This window comes from Salvia hispanica, chromosome 2 (assembly GCF_029641045.1).
Source record: "Salvia hispanica isolate PSC_SH4W2 chromosome 2, Shi_PSC_v1, whole genome shotgun sequence".
In the NCBI taxonomy this organism is placed as follows: domain Eukaryota; kingdom Viridiplantae; phylum Streptophyta; class Magnoliopsida; order Lamiales; family Lamiaceae; genus Salvia; species Salvia hispanica.
The window spans coordinates 57,176,552-57,195,000 of NC_142693.1; the positions used below are offsets into that span (position 1 = coordinate 57,176,552).

The following is an 18,449-nucleotide window of genomic DNA, read 5'->3' on the forward strand; positions in this document are numbered from 1 at the left end:
TACTATTAGTTACATTATATGTCTGATTCATTGCATTATATTAGCATCGACTGTGCATCGTGTGATTTGTAGATTCTATGGGTTGGTTTGCATAACTGGTGTTTGGTGTAGTGAATGTCATTTAATTTCGTGCATTATGTGCTGGAATGTGAGCATTACTCTATTAGGTTTTTGGCATTATGTTTTCATTGACCATTGGTTTATGCATTACACAAAACACAAACTTATACATCTCTGTTTGCTATTCTGTACTACAACATCTAAGCAATGACGAACTGCTTTTGACCAAGCGATTGACGATTTGATTCCAATCGCCTTAGCCCAGAAGGTGCTAAGGCGACTTGGAAATGTTCAGAATTAAGGTTGCTACTGCGCTGCTGACTTCCGCACATAACTCCAAAGGTGCAAACAACCATAGATATATATATATATATATATATATATATATATGATTTTGATCAAAACAGGAATAGCTTTAAATAAAGAAATACAGGCCAAATGTGGTCCCTAGGATTTGGCGAGATTATCTTAAGATTAAAAGATCTAATGGCTCAATTAATTTCATAAATCTTATTATTTTATTCACTAAAAATCTAATAAGGTTACTAATGTCATTAGCTCTTAGTCGATTGTTATTCCAATTCCTATAATCTTGTTATTTCTCTTTCCACTAACAAATCATATGCGTTAATTATGAGTTAATATTCCTCAACTTCATCTCCTTCGTATCTTCTTTCTTCTTCAGCCGATGTACCATCAATCTTCCATTATACTTTTTTCCATGAAGAATTATTATTTGTGATTAAGTAGTTGCCAGACTATTCGATTTTTTAATATCGAGAATCAATCTCTCGTTGCATCCGTCGGTATCCTTCATCTGGAATTTTTTTTCTCCGGATACAATATAACTGTAAGTTAATACTCCTTATTATTGCTCTCTCATCTCCTTATTCACTTCATCACTTTGTTATCATTGTGTAATCTATAAATTCAGTTTCGTAATTTTCATCGATTTTTTTACCTTTTTTTTTGCCAGATCCAATATATACTCTAAGTTCATCTCATTTTTCTCAATTCAGCCGGCGGTTAATATATAACCCATAGTTTTAGTTTCTGAATTTCCATTGATTTTGTTTAATGTTTTGATAACAAAATTTGTTGTTTATGTCTTTGTATAGATTCTCGTTTCTTCACTCCAAAAATGGAATCCAAAACACCTTCTACTTCGTATGTAGATAATCAAGCATCCTCCGATGACATTATTGGGAATACATGTTATAATTTTGATTAATATAATATTACCTTTTTATGATTAATTTTCATAGTCAGTCCGCATAATTTCTTCAAAACAGTTTTTGTGCCTGTAATTTTTTTTGTTGTACTCTGATTCTTAATATGACTTAATTATGGGTTTAGTATGACATATAATTATTATGATCCCAGTCCGCATTTAGCATGACCTAATCTTATGAACACTTATTTTTGTACTTATTTTTTTGTAAGTTTTAGTACTGTTACAACCATAACTTATTTATCGTTTTACTATGACATGTTATTGTATGACCTCAATATGCTCTTAGCATGACCTATGATCATTTGTAACAGTACTTTATACTACCTATATTATTTGCTGTCAATCATCAACCACTAACTGTCTTTGTTTTTATTATTATAGATTTAAATACACCAGACTGCCCTGTAGAACTCAAACCATTTGTTGGTCGTAGCTTCCCTACATTGGACAATGCTATTGAGTTTTATGAGAACTATGGTCGTCATGTTAGTTTTGACACAAGGAAGAATGGTTCAAAGAAGGCTGATGATCGGACCATATAGTTTTACATGGTTTGTAACAGAGAAGGTGAACAGAAATTTCACATTGAACAACCCAAACGCCGTCGTAAATCGAAAAAATGTGGATGTAATGCTCGGGTGGCATTCAAATTCGACTCTGGACGTGGTTATGTAATTCAACATTTGAACGAAGAACACAACCATCCCATGGTTTTGGTACAACACCAGAAATTCATGAGATTAAATCGTCAACTTGATCCAGTTCACCAAAAATTTATTACGGATTGTGCCGATGCTAATATTAGACCATCTCTAACTTTTAAGCCCTTGATTGAATTGATGGGCAGATATGAGTCCGTCGGGTGTACTATGTTGTCTATGTATTCTGCGTTCGAATAAATTTTTGGTTTATTTGATATGTCAAACACATAAGAATAATTGTGTATTTTACTTCAGTTTGTTTGATATGAACATTTCGATCAGAATTGTATAAGACATTCTGGAACTCAGTAGTTTTATATCATTACTCGAATGTTGGTTTATTATGACAAAAATTAACCATACGATGCTATGACCCATATATTTATTTATTATGACCCAATGTATTGAGTAATTATCATCCCACAGTATTTCGTCTGCAGGAAACAAGAGGAAAACGTTACAAGGTTATTGTAAGTGTAGTTTTATTCAAACGACTAATTTTTTATTCAAAAGTCCAATTTTAAGTCATTTTAAGTGTAATATTCAGTCATATGACTGAAAATTAGATGGGGAAAGGACTAAGTGTTGTTTAGGTCATTGTTGTTGTATTTTTGGGTCATATCATCGCGCGGTTAATCTAAATTTGTCAATACCGGCAGAATAATTGTACAGATGAAGAGTCTTAATTGCTCTGTTTTTTTAATAATTGGTACAATGCAGCATCAGCTAGATTACTGGTACATAGAGACGCCAAAAATAAATACAGATGAAATAATATATAGTAACAATAACATCCAACTGACATATGTAAAATATGGTCCACAAAATGAGAGTTACAATAATGGTAATCTATAAAGAAATGAACAAAAAGATTCAGTAGTTTTAGGTATGACATAACTATTGATTAAGATCCGTAGTTTGCTATCATCTTTTCTACGTTAATCTTTGTTTTCTTGCTCTCCCTTGCATAATGTTTGGATGCCGCCTCTTTATTCCAGAAATGGAAACATCTAAAGCTGTTCCTTTTCCTTCTTCCCCTTCTGCACCGATTTGTTTGTGTGGTACTGTATTTGAAACATCAATAAATTAGCATACAACAATAACACAACCAAAGCATAAAAATATGAGTTTTATCCATATCCTGTTACCCACATATCTCCTATTATGAAAACATATCCCATACCAATTCATGAGTTCTTCAAAAGCAGAGGTACATGACTTTAACCTTGTTTTGTGTCATGGATATCATTCCCCAGTTCAGTCGATTTTTGTGTGGAACTTTGACCTTTTGCTTATGAAAAAAAAATACAAATAAATACCTGAGTTCCCAAAACGAATCAAAACTACATTCATTCAAAACCCAGAAAATTTAGTCGACATACCTTTCTGCGATTTTTGTTTTGGCGGCACCTTCTTCTTCCCAGTCGTTCTTTGATACACTACGTTATATCCAACCAATTGAAGTGAAAATTGGGTAAGATTTGGTTAGTTTTCAGTCCATCAATGTAAAAAATCTTACTAACCTTCTCCGTCATGCGTTGTCGTACCAGAAGCTTGTGTGTCGACCATTGTTGAAGAAGACGTTTGGTTTACCGCGTCGATTTTAGAATCGTCAAGTAGGCGTTAGGTCAGATTTGGTCAGTTTGCAGAATCGTTGTTTTACAGTAGGGTTTTTGTGGATTAGATAGAGAGGGACTCCAATTTAATCTTCTCTTAAAAAACGGAACGACGGTTCCTTACTTTTTGATTCCTAATTTACCCCTCGCATGACATAAAACCGTTTTAATATGACCCACAAGAACCGATGATGCACTCCAGATCGTGGCCACTAATCTCTAGATCTAATGGTCCAGTCTGTATTTCAATACTTAGGGGCTTCTTTTGGTAGATGAAAACCCTATATATATATAGAGAGGGAGAGTTGTGATCAATGTCGAACCAATTTTAAAGACCGAACTAGAGACCAAATCTGGGCCATTAGATCTAGTTTTTTTGATGAGATGTGCTGCAGTGAAATTTTTTTCGGCTTCATTACAAACCCATTTTACTTCATTGTATAGGTTTATTACTTCATTTTGTACGTAATACCTTGAAACAACATGTTTTTACTTGCTTCCAGTAGGTTTTGAAATGATTCAACGTATGCTTCATTCAAATTCATTGGCGTGGGTTTTTCCTTGATTAACATTTAAAAATGAAATTTATTCAAGTTAGTTTATTACTTCATTCAGAAACGTTATTACTTCATTGGATAAGATTTTTACTTCATTCCAGTAGGACTTCAAATGCTTCTACACATACTTCATTCCAATAATTTATTACATTATTCCATGTGTTTATTAAACCATATTAGCGCCATGACGGTGGTGATAGATATTGTAGAGAGAAAGAAAGGCACGCGACGGCGGAACCACATTTACGTACTGGAATGAAGTAAAAGACCTACTGGAATGAAGTAAAAACCTACTAGAATGAAGTAAATACCTACTAGAATGAAGTAATATATTCTGGAACGAAGTTAAATCTTCGTAACATGTTAGTATGACTTATTTACCTTCGGATGAATTAAAATAGGCTCGTGATGAAGGCGAAAATAATTTATAAATTTCTGTATCTTATCCATAAAAAACTAAATCTAAAAGCCCTAATTTGGTAGGATTCGGTGGTTCGGTCTTTAAGAGTGGATTTGTGGATAATGGGACTATATATATATACATATATAGGTTTGTGTTAAAATGACAACAACTCTTAAAGTGACACTGTGACGCCATATATACAACAATATTATAAACTCTACATAGCAATATTTTAAACGCTACACAGCAATATTTTAAACGCTACACAACAATTTATAGATTGCTGTATAGTGTGTTGGATATTGCTAGCCGAGAAAAATTGTTGTATACAGTGTTGCATATTGCTTGCAGAGATTTTTACCTTTTTTTTTTGCCACATGGCAGCTTATTATTCGTCCACGTGTACAAATGATTGGCTAGGAATGGTGGTATGATGTTATTTTAAGAGGTGTTGTCATTTTAACGCACCCATATATATATATATATATATATATATATATATATAGGGATCATATCATAACTCATATTGTGATAACCTAATAACCCTATCATTTTATGTGTCAAAAGTAACATTTTTACTAAAAATGATATTTATACACGATAAAATGATATTTTTTCAGCATGCATAAAATGATACTTTTATTCCATAAAATGATATTCTGTTCCATAAAATGATATTTTTCGTCCATAAAATGAGGGTTATTAGGTTATCACCATAAATATGGGTTATGATATGATCACATCCCTATATATATATATATATATATATATATATATATATATGTATATGTGGATGTACTAATATGCTAACTAATTTTAAAGTGCTAACGTACATCCAATCACGTGTTGCCATGTGGAACGAAAAATGCAATATTATATACAGAAAAATGCAATATGCATTTGTAAAAGTTATAACTGAATTTCGACAGATTGCATTTTTGTTATATGCAGATTGCATTTTTTTAATTTTGAGTTTTGCATTTTCGATATTGATTGTTTAATTTGCATTTAATATCTATACGGATTGCATTTATATATGTGAAAATGCAAAACTTAACAATATAAAATGCAATTTATGTGAAAATGCAAAACTTAACAATTAAAAATGCAATTTTTCTATAACTAAAATACAATCTACGGAAATGCATGAACAACTTCACAAATGTGTATTGCATTTTTATATATACAAAATTGCATTTTTCGTGCCACGTGGCAGCATGTGATTAAATATACGTTAGCACTCTAATTAAGGATGCGCCCTACTGCTCCCCTATATATATAGGTTTGTGTTAAAATGACAACACCTCTTAAAGTGAAACTGTGACACCATATATACAGCAATATAATAAACTCTACACAGCAATATTTTAAACGCTTCACAGCAATCTATAGATTGTTGTACAGCGTGTTGGATATTGCTGGCCGAGAAAAATTGTTGTATACAGTGTTACATATTGCTTACTGAGATTTTTACCCTTTTTTTACCACATGGCAGCTTATTATTCGTCCACGTGTACAAATGATTGGCTAGGAATGGTGGTATGGTGTTATTTTAAGAGGTGTTGTCATTTTAACGCACCTATATATATATATATATATAGGGGTGCGTTAAAATAACAAAACACTTAAAATGACACTGTGACACCACGCTAGACTGCAATATTATAAAAGCTAGATTGCAATAGTATGAACGTTACACTGCAATCTATAGATTGCAGTCTAGCGTATTGGATATTGCAGTCCTTGTAAATTTACCCTTGAACTTGCCACATGAAAGCTTATTATTCGTCCACAAGTACAAATGATTGGCTAGGAATGGTGGTTTGGTGTTACTTTAAGAGGTGTTGTCATTTTAACACAAACATATATATATATATATATATATATATATATATATATATATATATATATCAATGCAATTTAGGAGGAATCAATGAAAGGACATCAATTCCAATCCTGGATTTTCGAATTGCGAGAGATATTGAGAGAGATCAAGAATTCTCACCATTTCTTAGATTCATGAATCCAATTCAATTCAGTGAGGTCTTTCATTCACATTTTTTTCCACCAAGAACGTTTTCTAAAACTCTTTGACCCCCGAATTTTGAGTATCCTACTTTCACGCAATTCACAGGGTTCAACAAGCAATCGATATTTCACGATCAAGGGTGTAATACTATTTGTAGTAGTATATATATATATGGGTGCGATTATGTCATAACTCATATTTATGTGATAATCTAATAACCCTATCATTTTATGGGTCAAAAGTATCATTTCTACTAAAAATGATATTTATACACGATAAAATGATATTTTTTCAGCATGCATAAAATGATACTTTTATTCCATAAAATGATATTTTTTCCGTCCATAAAATGAGGGTTATTAGGTTATCACCATAAATATGGGTTATGATATGATCACATCCTTATATATATATATACATATATAGGTTTGTGTTAAAATGACAACACCTCTTAAAGTGACACCGTGACACCACTTATACAACAATATTATAAACGTTACACAGCAATATTATAAACGTTACACAGCAATATCCGACACACTATACAGCAATCTATAGACACACTATACAGCAATCTATAGATTGATGTATAGTGTGTCGGATATTGCTGGACAAAAAAAATTACTGGTTAAAGACCAGCAAATTGCTGGCTGAGTTTTTCAGAATTTTTTTTATTTTTTTGCCACGTGGCAGCTTATTATTCGTCCACGTGTACAAATGATTGGCTAGGAATGGTGGTATGGTTTTATTTTAAGGGGAGGTGGCACCCTAACATGCCTATATATATATATATTGGTGAATAATTTGGGGGATATGGATGAAGGAAGATGGAAGATGAGCACGGGATGAAAGCACCAATTGTTACGGACGTTCTCCGTAACGAGGCCGGTTAACTAACTTCTCGGAGTGATAGGGTGATCGAACCATAGACAAGCTCGAAGGAAAGGTCACGATTTGTTGTTTCACGGTCGTTTTCCGATCAACAGCAAAGAGACAGCGAAAATATTCTTGTTGCACAAGTCAAATTTAGGGAAAATATTTCATTGATTAAAATGATAAAAATCTCTCCTGTTTATAATACTCTAATACTACTACCTTAACTTATTAAACAAGAAACAATTATCTAAACAAATATAGAAAAGATACGGTAAATCAAAATATAACAAAATAATTTGTAGATCCTAAAATAGGGCTGGGGAAAAATACCGAAAAAATGATATATCGCGCGTATCGTATTGAAAAATATCGAAAAATTATCGAATTTTGAATATATCGTAATTTTCGATACGATACGATATCGTATCATAAGTTTTCGATACGATAACGATATGAATTTCCTTATATCGCGATATATTGTTTTATATCGAAAATTTTCGATATATCGATATTTAACGATATATCGAATTTCGGTACGATATATCGAAATATCGATACGATAGCGATATGAAATTTTTTTATATCGAAAGTTCGATATATCGAAATTCGATATATCGAAACTTTCGATACGATAACGATATGAAATTCTTCTTCTAACAATACTATCTGTATTTTCCATAAATTACACTGTATACTAATATAATGAACGAGTTTTCTAAAAAATTATTATTGTGATATACCTATAAGGCTATATGACAATGTTTATCACCATCGACCCAACTCAACCTACCCTAATCATCAACTTTTTTTATATTTAATTAATTTCTATCTCCTCCACCAACTCAACCTCCCTAAATCCCTAATCATCAACTTTTTTAATATTTAATTCATTTCTATCTCCTCCATATCATCTTCGAAATCATCAATATGCATCCAATTCAACAATACTATTTTTATGGTTTATCAACGACCACCCTACCACACTATTATATATTTTTGTTTTTATATTATTTTTTAATTATATTATTATTACATGAAATATTTATTATTACTGCCTTAGTCCCACATTAGGAGTCACATTTACTTTTCTCTCTTACTTTACTATTTCTCCACTTTAAATATTTATTATCATTACATAAAATGAGTGGAGAAAGGTAAATATGACTCCTAATGTGCGACGGAGGTAGTATTACACAATACAATTTATAAAAAACACAATAAATGACAAATAAAAAATTATATAAACAAACAAATAAAAAATATAAATTACAATAAATGAAATACAAAATTGAATATATGAAATTGTATGAATGAAGAAGGATTATATTATAGGAGGATAAAAGATGATATTTTTTTATGCAAAACTATAGCAAATATGGTCCTTATATATAGAGGATGAAAAATTATGAATTTTAATAATTCCTCCGTCCCATAAGAGTGTCCACAGTGGGAGGGCCGCGGCTCCCTACTACTAGGGCCGAAGGGAGGCGTGGCTCAGGGGGGTGGACGAGAGAGAGGCGAGCTCTCGGCCAGGCCGAGGCCCTTAGGCGCAAGGCGCAGCCCTCCACTGCAGGGGGCCGAGAGCTGTGGCCCTTGGCTATACGATTTTTTCATTTTTTTTTCTAATTTTTTTATAAATTCACCATTTTTCCTCCATTTTTTTACCTCAATCCAAACTCCATTCTTTCCAATTGATTTCAATTAACTTTCAAAATATGGATTCCGACGATGAAAGGTTTCAACAAGCGAATGATCAGGAGTTCGATGAACTCGTTGCAGCGGTGCAAGGTGAAGCTGACGAGGAGGAGGAGGAGGAGACGGCGGTGGCGGTCCCTCGGCCGATCCATTATCGGCGTTATATCAACCGCGACCATGTCGGGGCCGACCAGCGGTTGATGGAAGACTACTTCGGTGATAACCCCCGTTATCCGCCGGAGATTTTTCATCGGCGATTCAGAATGTCGCAACGACTCTTTTTCCATATAACGACGTGTTTGTCTCAGCGGTTCATGTGCTTCACCTTGCGACATGATGCCACCGGTCGACCCGGATTGTCGGCATATCAGTAGTGTACCATGGCAATTAGGCAGCTTGCCTATGTCGGGCCTGCTGACATGTTCGACGAGTATCTACGGATGGGCGAAACGACTGCCCTTAAGACGCTGTGACAGTTTTGTAGGGGTATCAAGGATATCTTCAAAGGGGAGTATCTACGGAAACCAACGGCCGATGAATGCCAGAGACTGATAAATATGCACGGGACTGTGCATCATTTTCCAGGGATGTTGGGCAGCATCGATTGCATGCACTAGGAGTGGAGGAAATTCTCGGTGGCTTGAAGCCATTGCTGACTACCGTTTGCGAATCTGGCATGCGTATTTTGGTGTCGCTGGGTCGAACAACGACATCAACGTTCTACAATCGTCGCATCTCTTCAATGAAGAGACCCGGGGTGAGGGTTTGCAAGTCTCATTCATGGCCAATGGCACGCAATACAACAGGGTACACTATTTGGCCGTTGGGATATACCCTCGCTGGCCCGTGTTTGTTAAGACAATTCGGCAACTAGTTGGGCCAAAGCAGACCTATTTCGCAAAAAATCAAGAGGGTGCTAGGAAGGATGTTGAGCGTAGGGCTGGCAAAATATACCGAAATACCGAAATATCGCACTTACCGTACCGAAAAAATGCCGAAAATATCGCATTTTCGGTATACCGCACTTTTCGGTACGGTATGATACCTTACCGATAGATTAAGGTACGACAAAGGTATGAATTTTGCATATACCGCGGTATACCGCATCATACCGCAATTATGGTATATACCGCAAAATTACGGTATATACCGTAATTTTGCGGTATATACCGTTAATAATTATATATATATTTAACATATTTATTATTTATAAACTTATACTAATATTTTATGGTTTTAGCAATTAGGCGTAAAATTTAATCAATATATATTTTCAAAACTTTTGAATTCTCTCCACCACCGCCGTTCTAAATTCTAAACTTTCAAAACTTTTCAAAAGTCAAAATTAAAGAGTAAAGTTAACCCTAATTCTTAATTCCAAATCTCCACAATCCACTCCGCCGCAGGCCCGCAACAGCACTTCACGTCTCCACCACCACGCCGCCGCTGCACTCCACCACCACTCCACCACCGCCGTCCGCCGCAGGTGATTCTCTCCACCACCGGCGGACACACAATTGATTCTCTCCACCACCGCCGTTTGCCAACACTCCACCACCAATCTACCACCGCTGTCCACCGTTGAAGCTCTAGCGTCACTTTCTCTACCTAAACCATGTTATTTAACCTTTTGGAAGTTGTATGAATATTGATGAACTATGTTTTGAATGTCATGAACTATGTTTTGATTTTTGAATGACATGAATTATGTTTGATTTTGATGGAATTTTATATTTTGGACCTTTTCTAGATAGATGAAATGTTACATTCAATATTTTATATATCAAACAGGTATGATATGCAGTATACCGCAATACGGTACGGTATACCGAAATGTCGGTAAGGTAAAGGTTTTCAAAGATTGACATACCGAATTTTCGGTATACCGCAATGCGGTATACCAAAAAATTCGGTAAGGTATAGGTACGACATTTTCTCATACCGCAATTTGCGGTACGGTATGCGGTATGACATTCTCTGTGCGGTATACCGTACCATATACCGTACCGTGCTAGCCCTAGTTGAGCGGGCTTTTGGAGTCCTCCAAGCGCGTTGGGCCATTATCTAGTGCCCGGTTCGACAAGCACGAAGATGATGTCGCAGACATCATGACTGCGTGTATGATACTCCTTGTGTCCCACAAAAGATGTCACACTTGTGGGATGGCACAAGATTTTAGGAGGTTTTGTTTTGTGTGTTAAATGTAGAGAGAAAATATAATTTTTATATTTATTTGAGGGAGAACTTTTTCCAAAAAGGGAAATGTGACATCTTTTCTTGGACAAACTAAAAAGGAAAGTGTGACATCTTTTGTGGGACGGAGGGAGTAATAGATGATGAAGGATTTGCTGCAGAGCGCTTGGCACCGGAAGAGGGTGCTAGCACAAGTCACGGTATTGCAAACCCCCCCCCCCCCCCCCGAAGATGGGTGTACCACGTAGTAATGCATACTTGATTCGGCGGTTCACCGATATGCGCAGGGAAATAATAACAAAAAATGTAAGAAAATAAGTTTAAATGGTGGCTCGGAGGGCCACCATTGTGGTGGCCAAGTTTTCATGGGCAGGGCCAAGTTTGTTGGACATGCCCAAGAAATAGTGGCTTGGGCTGCCCAAGTGGGCCACCACTGTGGACAATAAGATGTCACACTTTTCTTTTTAGTTTGTTTCACAAAAGATGTCACATTCACTTTTATGCAAAAGTTCACTCTCACATTAATATAAATATATTATTTTCTCTTTCTACTTAACATATAAAATAACACCTATTATGGGACAGACCATATAAACTTTATAATTTTAAAAAAATATAGTATTTATCAACCAGTAAGATTTGCCTGACAAAATCCCATTGGCTGATAGATTAAATACGTTGGAAGACAGTTTGGTTTGTGGTCGCTGCTCATGCAACTACGATTCTAGACCTGCCCAAGGTTTAACGAACCGACGGTTAAAACTGAAACCGTAACCAACGGTTACGGTTCCGAACCAAAACCGTGAGAATTTACCCGAACCAAAACCGTCAATTTTTGAACCATGGTTCGGTTTAGGTTCAAAAATTTTCGAATCGAAATCGTGCCGGAACCGCTAAAAACCACCGAAAAACTGTGAAATCAAGCAGGACCTAGGGGTGAGCAAAAAAACCGAAAACCGAATATCCGAACCGAACCAAATCGAAATTTTGAAATTCGGTTCGGTTTGTTCGATTTTTCGGTTCGGTTCGGTTTTGAAAATACAAAATTTTTGGTTTTTCGGTTCGATTCGGTTCGGTTCGGACGGAATAAAAAACCGAAAAGCCAAATTATATTAATTTATATACTAAATATATATATAGGGTTGCACTAGTGTGCTAACTAATTTACAGTAATAACTTATAACTTTCAATTCAGAATATTAAAATTATCAACACAAAGATATAATTATATCAATACAACATGTAAATTTTAAATATCAACATAAAGACATAAATTTATCAACACAAGAAGATTGATAAATTTATGTCTTTGTGTTGATATTTTTAACATACAAAATTGATATTAGTTATTAGTTATTACTATAACTTAGTTAGTATTTGATCACACACCTATATATATATATATAGGGTTTTGATCTATGAAGCCCAGATTTAAATACAAAAATGCAGAACAAAGTCATACGTTGGGCATTTTTAGGTCATAGTTAGTTTATTTTTAGGTCATGCTAAAAAAGCATGACCTAAAATGATCTTAACATGACATAAACCCAAATCTTATAATATGACCTAAAACTACTTAATTATGACCTTCCGTGTTTTGGGTTAATTATTGACCATTAGATCATCTAATCCTAGGGCCAAGATTTGGGCTACATTTATGGATTTAAATGCATTCATACATATATATATATATATATATATAGTTTTGTTCTATGTAAAACTCATTCTTAATACAAAAATACAGAACCAAGCATACAGAGGTCATTTTTAGGTCATCGTAAGCTTATTTTTATGTCATTATAATAAGGATGACATAAAATGATCTTAACATGACCTCAAACCCAAATTTTATAATATGACCTAAAACTTCTTTATAATGACCCACCGTGTTTTTCTTTAATTATTGACCATTAGATTGAAAAATCTCTTGGTCAGGATTTGGTCTGGATTTTGTATTAAGATGATGCATTTTTGTATTGATCATTTATATATATATATATATATATATATATATAGGGGTGCACTATGGTGCCACCATAGATAGGATAACACCATACCACCAATATAGTCCGTTAGATCTCATTTGTGGACGCCTAGGATTAAGTTTCGTGAAAAAACACGGGTTTGCAGCCTACTGTATTAGATATTGCAGTCGTGATAAACTGCAATATTGTTGTGGTAAGACTGCAATATTCAATGAATAAGACTACAATCTGGTAACGTAAAATTTGAAATTTCCTATTTTACCCCTCCGTGTTTTTACACGTGGCAGCATGACAAGCACGCGATTTTCAGATCCAATAGCCTAAAATGGTGGTATGGTGTTACAATAAAAAGGGTTGTCATCTTAATACATCCCTATATATATATATATATATATATATATATATATAGGTTTGTGATCAATTGAGATTATTTAGGCTAATTGAAAAATGAGATGCAATATCAGCCACTCATTTTTATTAAATGAGTGGTCCAGATTTTGCCACACAATAAATATTTTTAGATTAATTTAATATGAAAGGACATAATAGTAATTTTATGCTTATTTGTCAATCTCTCACGCAAGGCGGCGGAGTTCTAAATCCAGATCCAATTTCGTCGGAGCTGGTCACGATTCGCCTTCGCCGCGGTGGTGAAATCGTCTCCATCGGTAAGTTTGCGCGGTCGCTGCTCGGCGCGTGCGGCAACGGCGGCGATAATCGCGGCATCGAGGTCGGGTGAGAGGTCTGCGAGGGATCGGCTGATTTTGTGCGGAAAATTCGACTGAATCCGGCGGGATCGTCGATTGCGGTGGTGAGGGAACTGCCTTTCTCTCTCTGTAAATTAATTTTCGTGGTGAGCATCTGGTGAGTGGAATGTAGCGGATTGGATAATACGAAACGATCTAACCTCTCGTTTCGTAGTTATAAAATTCTCACTTTTCTGAGTTCAAGTTTGAATCGTGATTGTTGAATTGCAGGTGCATTTTTGTAGCTGTTGAAGGAGAAGGCGTGGGAGCTCGATTTTGTTCAGAGAATCGTGGCAGACAGCAATATATCATTAGCAAGACGGTTCGTGGCTCGTCATACTTTTCCAAGTCCTTTTAAGTCATATGGTTTCACGTAAAAAGCTTAAGGTTTTAATCCTTATCTGGTTAACTATATTTGTAATGTGTATTTGTTGTTTTGTACTAGTTCTAAACTTGTTCAAACTTGTTTTGTTGACATGCATACGTAGTAGCACTGGACATATTTTTCTTGTAATTGTTAACATCTTCCAAATGATACTTGCTTATGAGCATATTCATCTTTGTTTCTGGTTCAGATGGTTTACTTTTCTGTTTAATGAGATCAAAACTCGTACAATTTGGGAACTGTTTCCCTGCATTGACTGATATCAAAGCATTTCTTCTTTTTCAAACAGGGACTCATCGTACTTGGAGTCTTATCTGGATCCTGCATTCATGTCCCTGATCAAAGATCCAGATTAGAGACGCAGAGAACAATGGGAAAAATCAGCTCAGGCTCGAAATGGTTGGTGTTTTGCTAAAATGCTTGGATATGGAGACATTGGCAGTCCTCCTTTATCAGCTGCTGAAGAAACTCGCTCCATTCTCGATACCTTGCTAAAGCAAATTCACTTAATCTTTCTGATATTGCTGAAATGAAAATTGTGTAAGGCACTGTTAGCTTTCTATTTTAATTGATGTTATGCATTTAAGAGGGATCCCTCCCTACAAATGATTCATGTCTAGCTTGACTCGGATATATCACTGAACTGTTACTCAGATAAAATTTTTTGTAGACCATCTCTTTGTTATTATCAGATTAAACTTTAATAGTAGGATTTTCCCTGTATGAGCATCCTAATTAATACACAGCCTCTTGTCTTAATTTTAGTTACCGGGGTGGGGTTGATAGTGAAGGTCGTCCGGTGATGGTGGTGGTTGGAGCACACTTTCTCCTAAGAGGTCTTGATCTGGAGCGGTTTGTGCTTTACATAGTGAAGGTAAATGACCACATTTCAGTAATTTAATTTATTGGACCACTGGTATCTATCTACTACTTTTTTGAATCCTTACTTGCCTTATTTGCTAGATGACTACTTATTATTCTGTTTTCAGGAGTTTGAGCCCTTGATACAGAAGCCTTACACAATAGTTTATTTCCACTCTGCTGCATCATTGCAGATGTGAGTATTTTCTCAGACAGATTATTCTCTTAGTGCCATTTCACTGTTTGCTTTAAACTCCCTATAAAATGTTAATGAGCCAACTGCAGCATCTAATTAAAATTCCTATTCAACAGACAACCAGATCCAGGGTGGATGAAAAGGTTAGAGCAAATACTTGATCGGAAACACCAACGCAATCTCCATGTATGATAATTCTCTTTAAGAGCTCGTATATCAACGCTGACAGACATTTTCTCTTCACATGCTCTTCTCACCGGTCTTAGCTTTATAATTTGGGCAATATACATTCTTCATCCAACCTTTGGTCTGAAGACTGCAATATTAGGATTGCAGATGCTTGTAGATAATGTGGTATGTGTGATCTCAGTTTATCCCGTTACACAACAAGGATGAATCGCCCAAATTTCAGATACCATGTCTCTCTTTTCCTGAAACTCTAGAAATTCTAATCCAATCTTCAGGTCTGGAAGAAGGTGGTCTACGTTGACCTTCTTCTGCAGCTATTCAAATACGTCCCTCATGAACAACTGACTATTCCAGACTTCGTATTCCAGTGAGTTGCTGTGCCTTCCAATCATCACTTTCTTTATCGGCCTCATATAATCAATCCATGTTAATATGCAGCTAATGTAACTGATTTACGTAGGTGAGGTAAGAGAAGCGTATGATAGGGTAGGATTTGAAGTGGTTACTATTCGAATTACTGATTGCCTTTTTAATTCGAAATTTGTGAATTCATTTGTTAATTCTATGGATTCGATTTTTCTAAAATCAAAAGCAAATTACAATTAATTTGTGAAATATATGGATGCAGCTTTTAATTCGATTGTGTTGCTGGAATTTTTGAGTTGTGTAGATAAGGTGTTTGTGATATTGCCTAAAATATTATTGTTGACATAAATTATATAAGTTGTTGACATGAAGATGTTTATTTTTGACATGAATTATATAGCTCGTTGACATAATAACGTTTGTTGTTGACATAAATTATATAGGTCGTTGGCATAAATTTTATGAAAAATGTTGTTGACATAAATTATATGTAAAACATTGTTGTTGACATGAATTATATGTAAAACGTTGTTGTTGACATAAATAGTATAGGTCGTTGACATGAAAATATTTGTTATTGACATTAATTATTCGTAAAATGTTACTGTTGACATAATAGTTGACATAAATAATGTTTGTTGTTGACATCGTAGTTTACATGAATAATGTTTGCTGTTGACATCATAGTTGACATGAATAATGTTTGTTGTTGACATCGTAGTTGATATGTGAATTATAAGTGTTATTTTTTAGCTGTTGACATTTTAATACGAGTTGTTGACATTCGATATTCTCTGTATTGATATGTGAATTATAAGTGTTATTTGTTAGTTGTTGACATTTTAATACGAGTTGTTGACATTCGATATTCTCGCTATTGATATGTGAATTATAAGTGTTATTTTGTTAGTTGTTGACATTTTAATACGAGTTGTTGATATTCGATATTCATGGTATTGATATGTTAATTATAAGTGTTATTTTTTAGTTGTTGACATTTTAATACGAGTTGTTGACATTCCCTAATCTCGCTATTGATATGTGAATTATAAGTGTTATTTTTTAGTTGTTGACATTTTAATACGAGTTGTTGACATTCGATATTCTCGGTATTGATATGTGAATTGTAAGTGTTATTTTTTAGTTGTTGACATTTTATTACGAGTTGTTGACATTCGATTTTCTCGGTATTGATATGTTAGTCGTAAGTGTTATTTGTTAGTTGTTGACATTTTTATACGAGTTGTTGACATTCGATATTTTCGGTATTGATATGTGAATAGTAAGTGTATTTGTTAGTTGTTGACATTTTCATACGAGTTGTTGACATTCGATATTCTCGGTATTGATATGTGAATGGTAAGTGTTATTTGTTAGTTGTTGACATTTTCATACGAGTTGTTGACATTCGATATTCCCGGTATTGATATGTGAATAGTAAGTGTTATTTGTTAGTTGTTGACATTTTCATACGAGTTGTTGACATTCGATAATCTCGGTATTGATATGTGAATTGTAAGTTTTATTTGTTAGTTGTTGACATTTTAATAAGTGTTATTTTATTGAATGTTGAAGATTTGAAGATTTGAAGAATGTTGAAGATTTGAATGTTGTAGATTTGAAGATTTGAAGATATGAATGTTGAAGATTTGAAGATTTGAAGAATGTTGAAGATTTGAAGATTTGAAGATATGAATGTTGAAGATTTGAAGATTTGAAGATTTGAAGATTTGAATGTTGAAGAGATTTGAAGAATGTTGAAGATTTGAAGATTTGAAGATATGAATGTTGAAGATTTGAGATTTGAAGATTTGAATGTTGAAGATTTGAAGATTTGAAACTTTGCAGCTAGAGTTTTAGAGAGAATTTTAGAAAATGTTTTCAAACACAATTTAATAAAAAGACAATTATACCCCTTGTTGACATAATGTGGTATTTGTTGACATTTTGTTAATCTTGTGGATTAGTGACCCATATTGCATCTCATTTCTCAATTTAGCTAAATAATCTCAACCTAACAAGACCCTCTCTCTCTCTCTCTCTATATATATATATATATGCTATTAACATAAAACTAAACCCTAAAAAATTAACTCCTCCACACCTTCCGCCTCCGCTCTTCACTCTTCTTCCTCCACTCCCTTCTAAGTTCCATCTCCACTCCGCCTCCATCTCCAGACTGGAATCCTATTCTCTCCAGCTCCAAGCCTCCAGCCATGAGCTGTCCACCCACACTATCACACTCGCCTTCAACTTCACGTCGTCACCGGGAAACCTCCGCCATCCGCGACTCCAGATCTGGCATCCACGCCGTCACCCTAAATGCTAGATCTCTCCGGCGACTCCAAATGCTAGAT

The 18,449-nt window shown here is 34.7% G+C and overlaps 1 protein-coding gene across 1 annotated transcript; it reads left to right on the top strand.

The window, feature by feature from the left end:
* The first annotated feature begins 13,974 nt into the window (after window positions 1-13,974).
* LOC148932721 (uncharacterized) lies at window positions 13,975-16,119 on the top strand. The gene is made up of 7 exons (XM_089063606.1): window positions 13,975-14,213; window positions 14,341-14,417; window positions 14,770-15,020; window positions 15,246-15,354; window positions 15,470-15,537; window positions 15,654-15,891; window positions 16,002-16,119. Exons 3-6 carry the CDS (start codon window positions 15,010-15,012, stop codon window positions 15,727-15,729), a joined length of 264 nt encoding a protein of 87 aa, XP_088919732.1. The 5' UTR covers window positions 13,975-14,213; window positions 14,341-14,417; window positions 14,770-15,009; the 3' UTR covers window positions 15,730-15,891; window positions 16,002-16,119.
* Window positions 16,120-18,449: the final 2,330 nt, after the last annotated feature.

Excerpts from the sequence above, each read along its gene's own strand:
- LOC148932721 (XM_089063606.1), top strand. Across the intron at positions 15,355-15,469 it reads TTGTGCTTTACATAGTGAAG|GAGTTTGAGCCCTTGATACA; the intron begins GTAAATGACCAC and ends TTCTGTTTTCAG. Across the intron at positions 15,538-15,653 it reads TCTGCTGCATCATTGCAGAT|ACAACCAGATCCAGGGTGGA; the intron begins GTGAGTATTTTC and ends CCTATTCAACAG.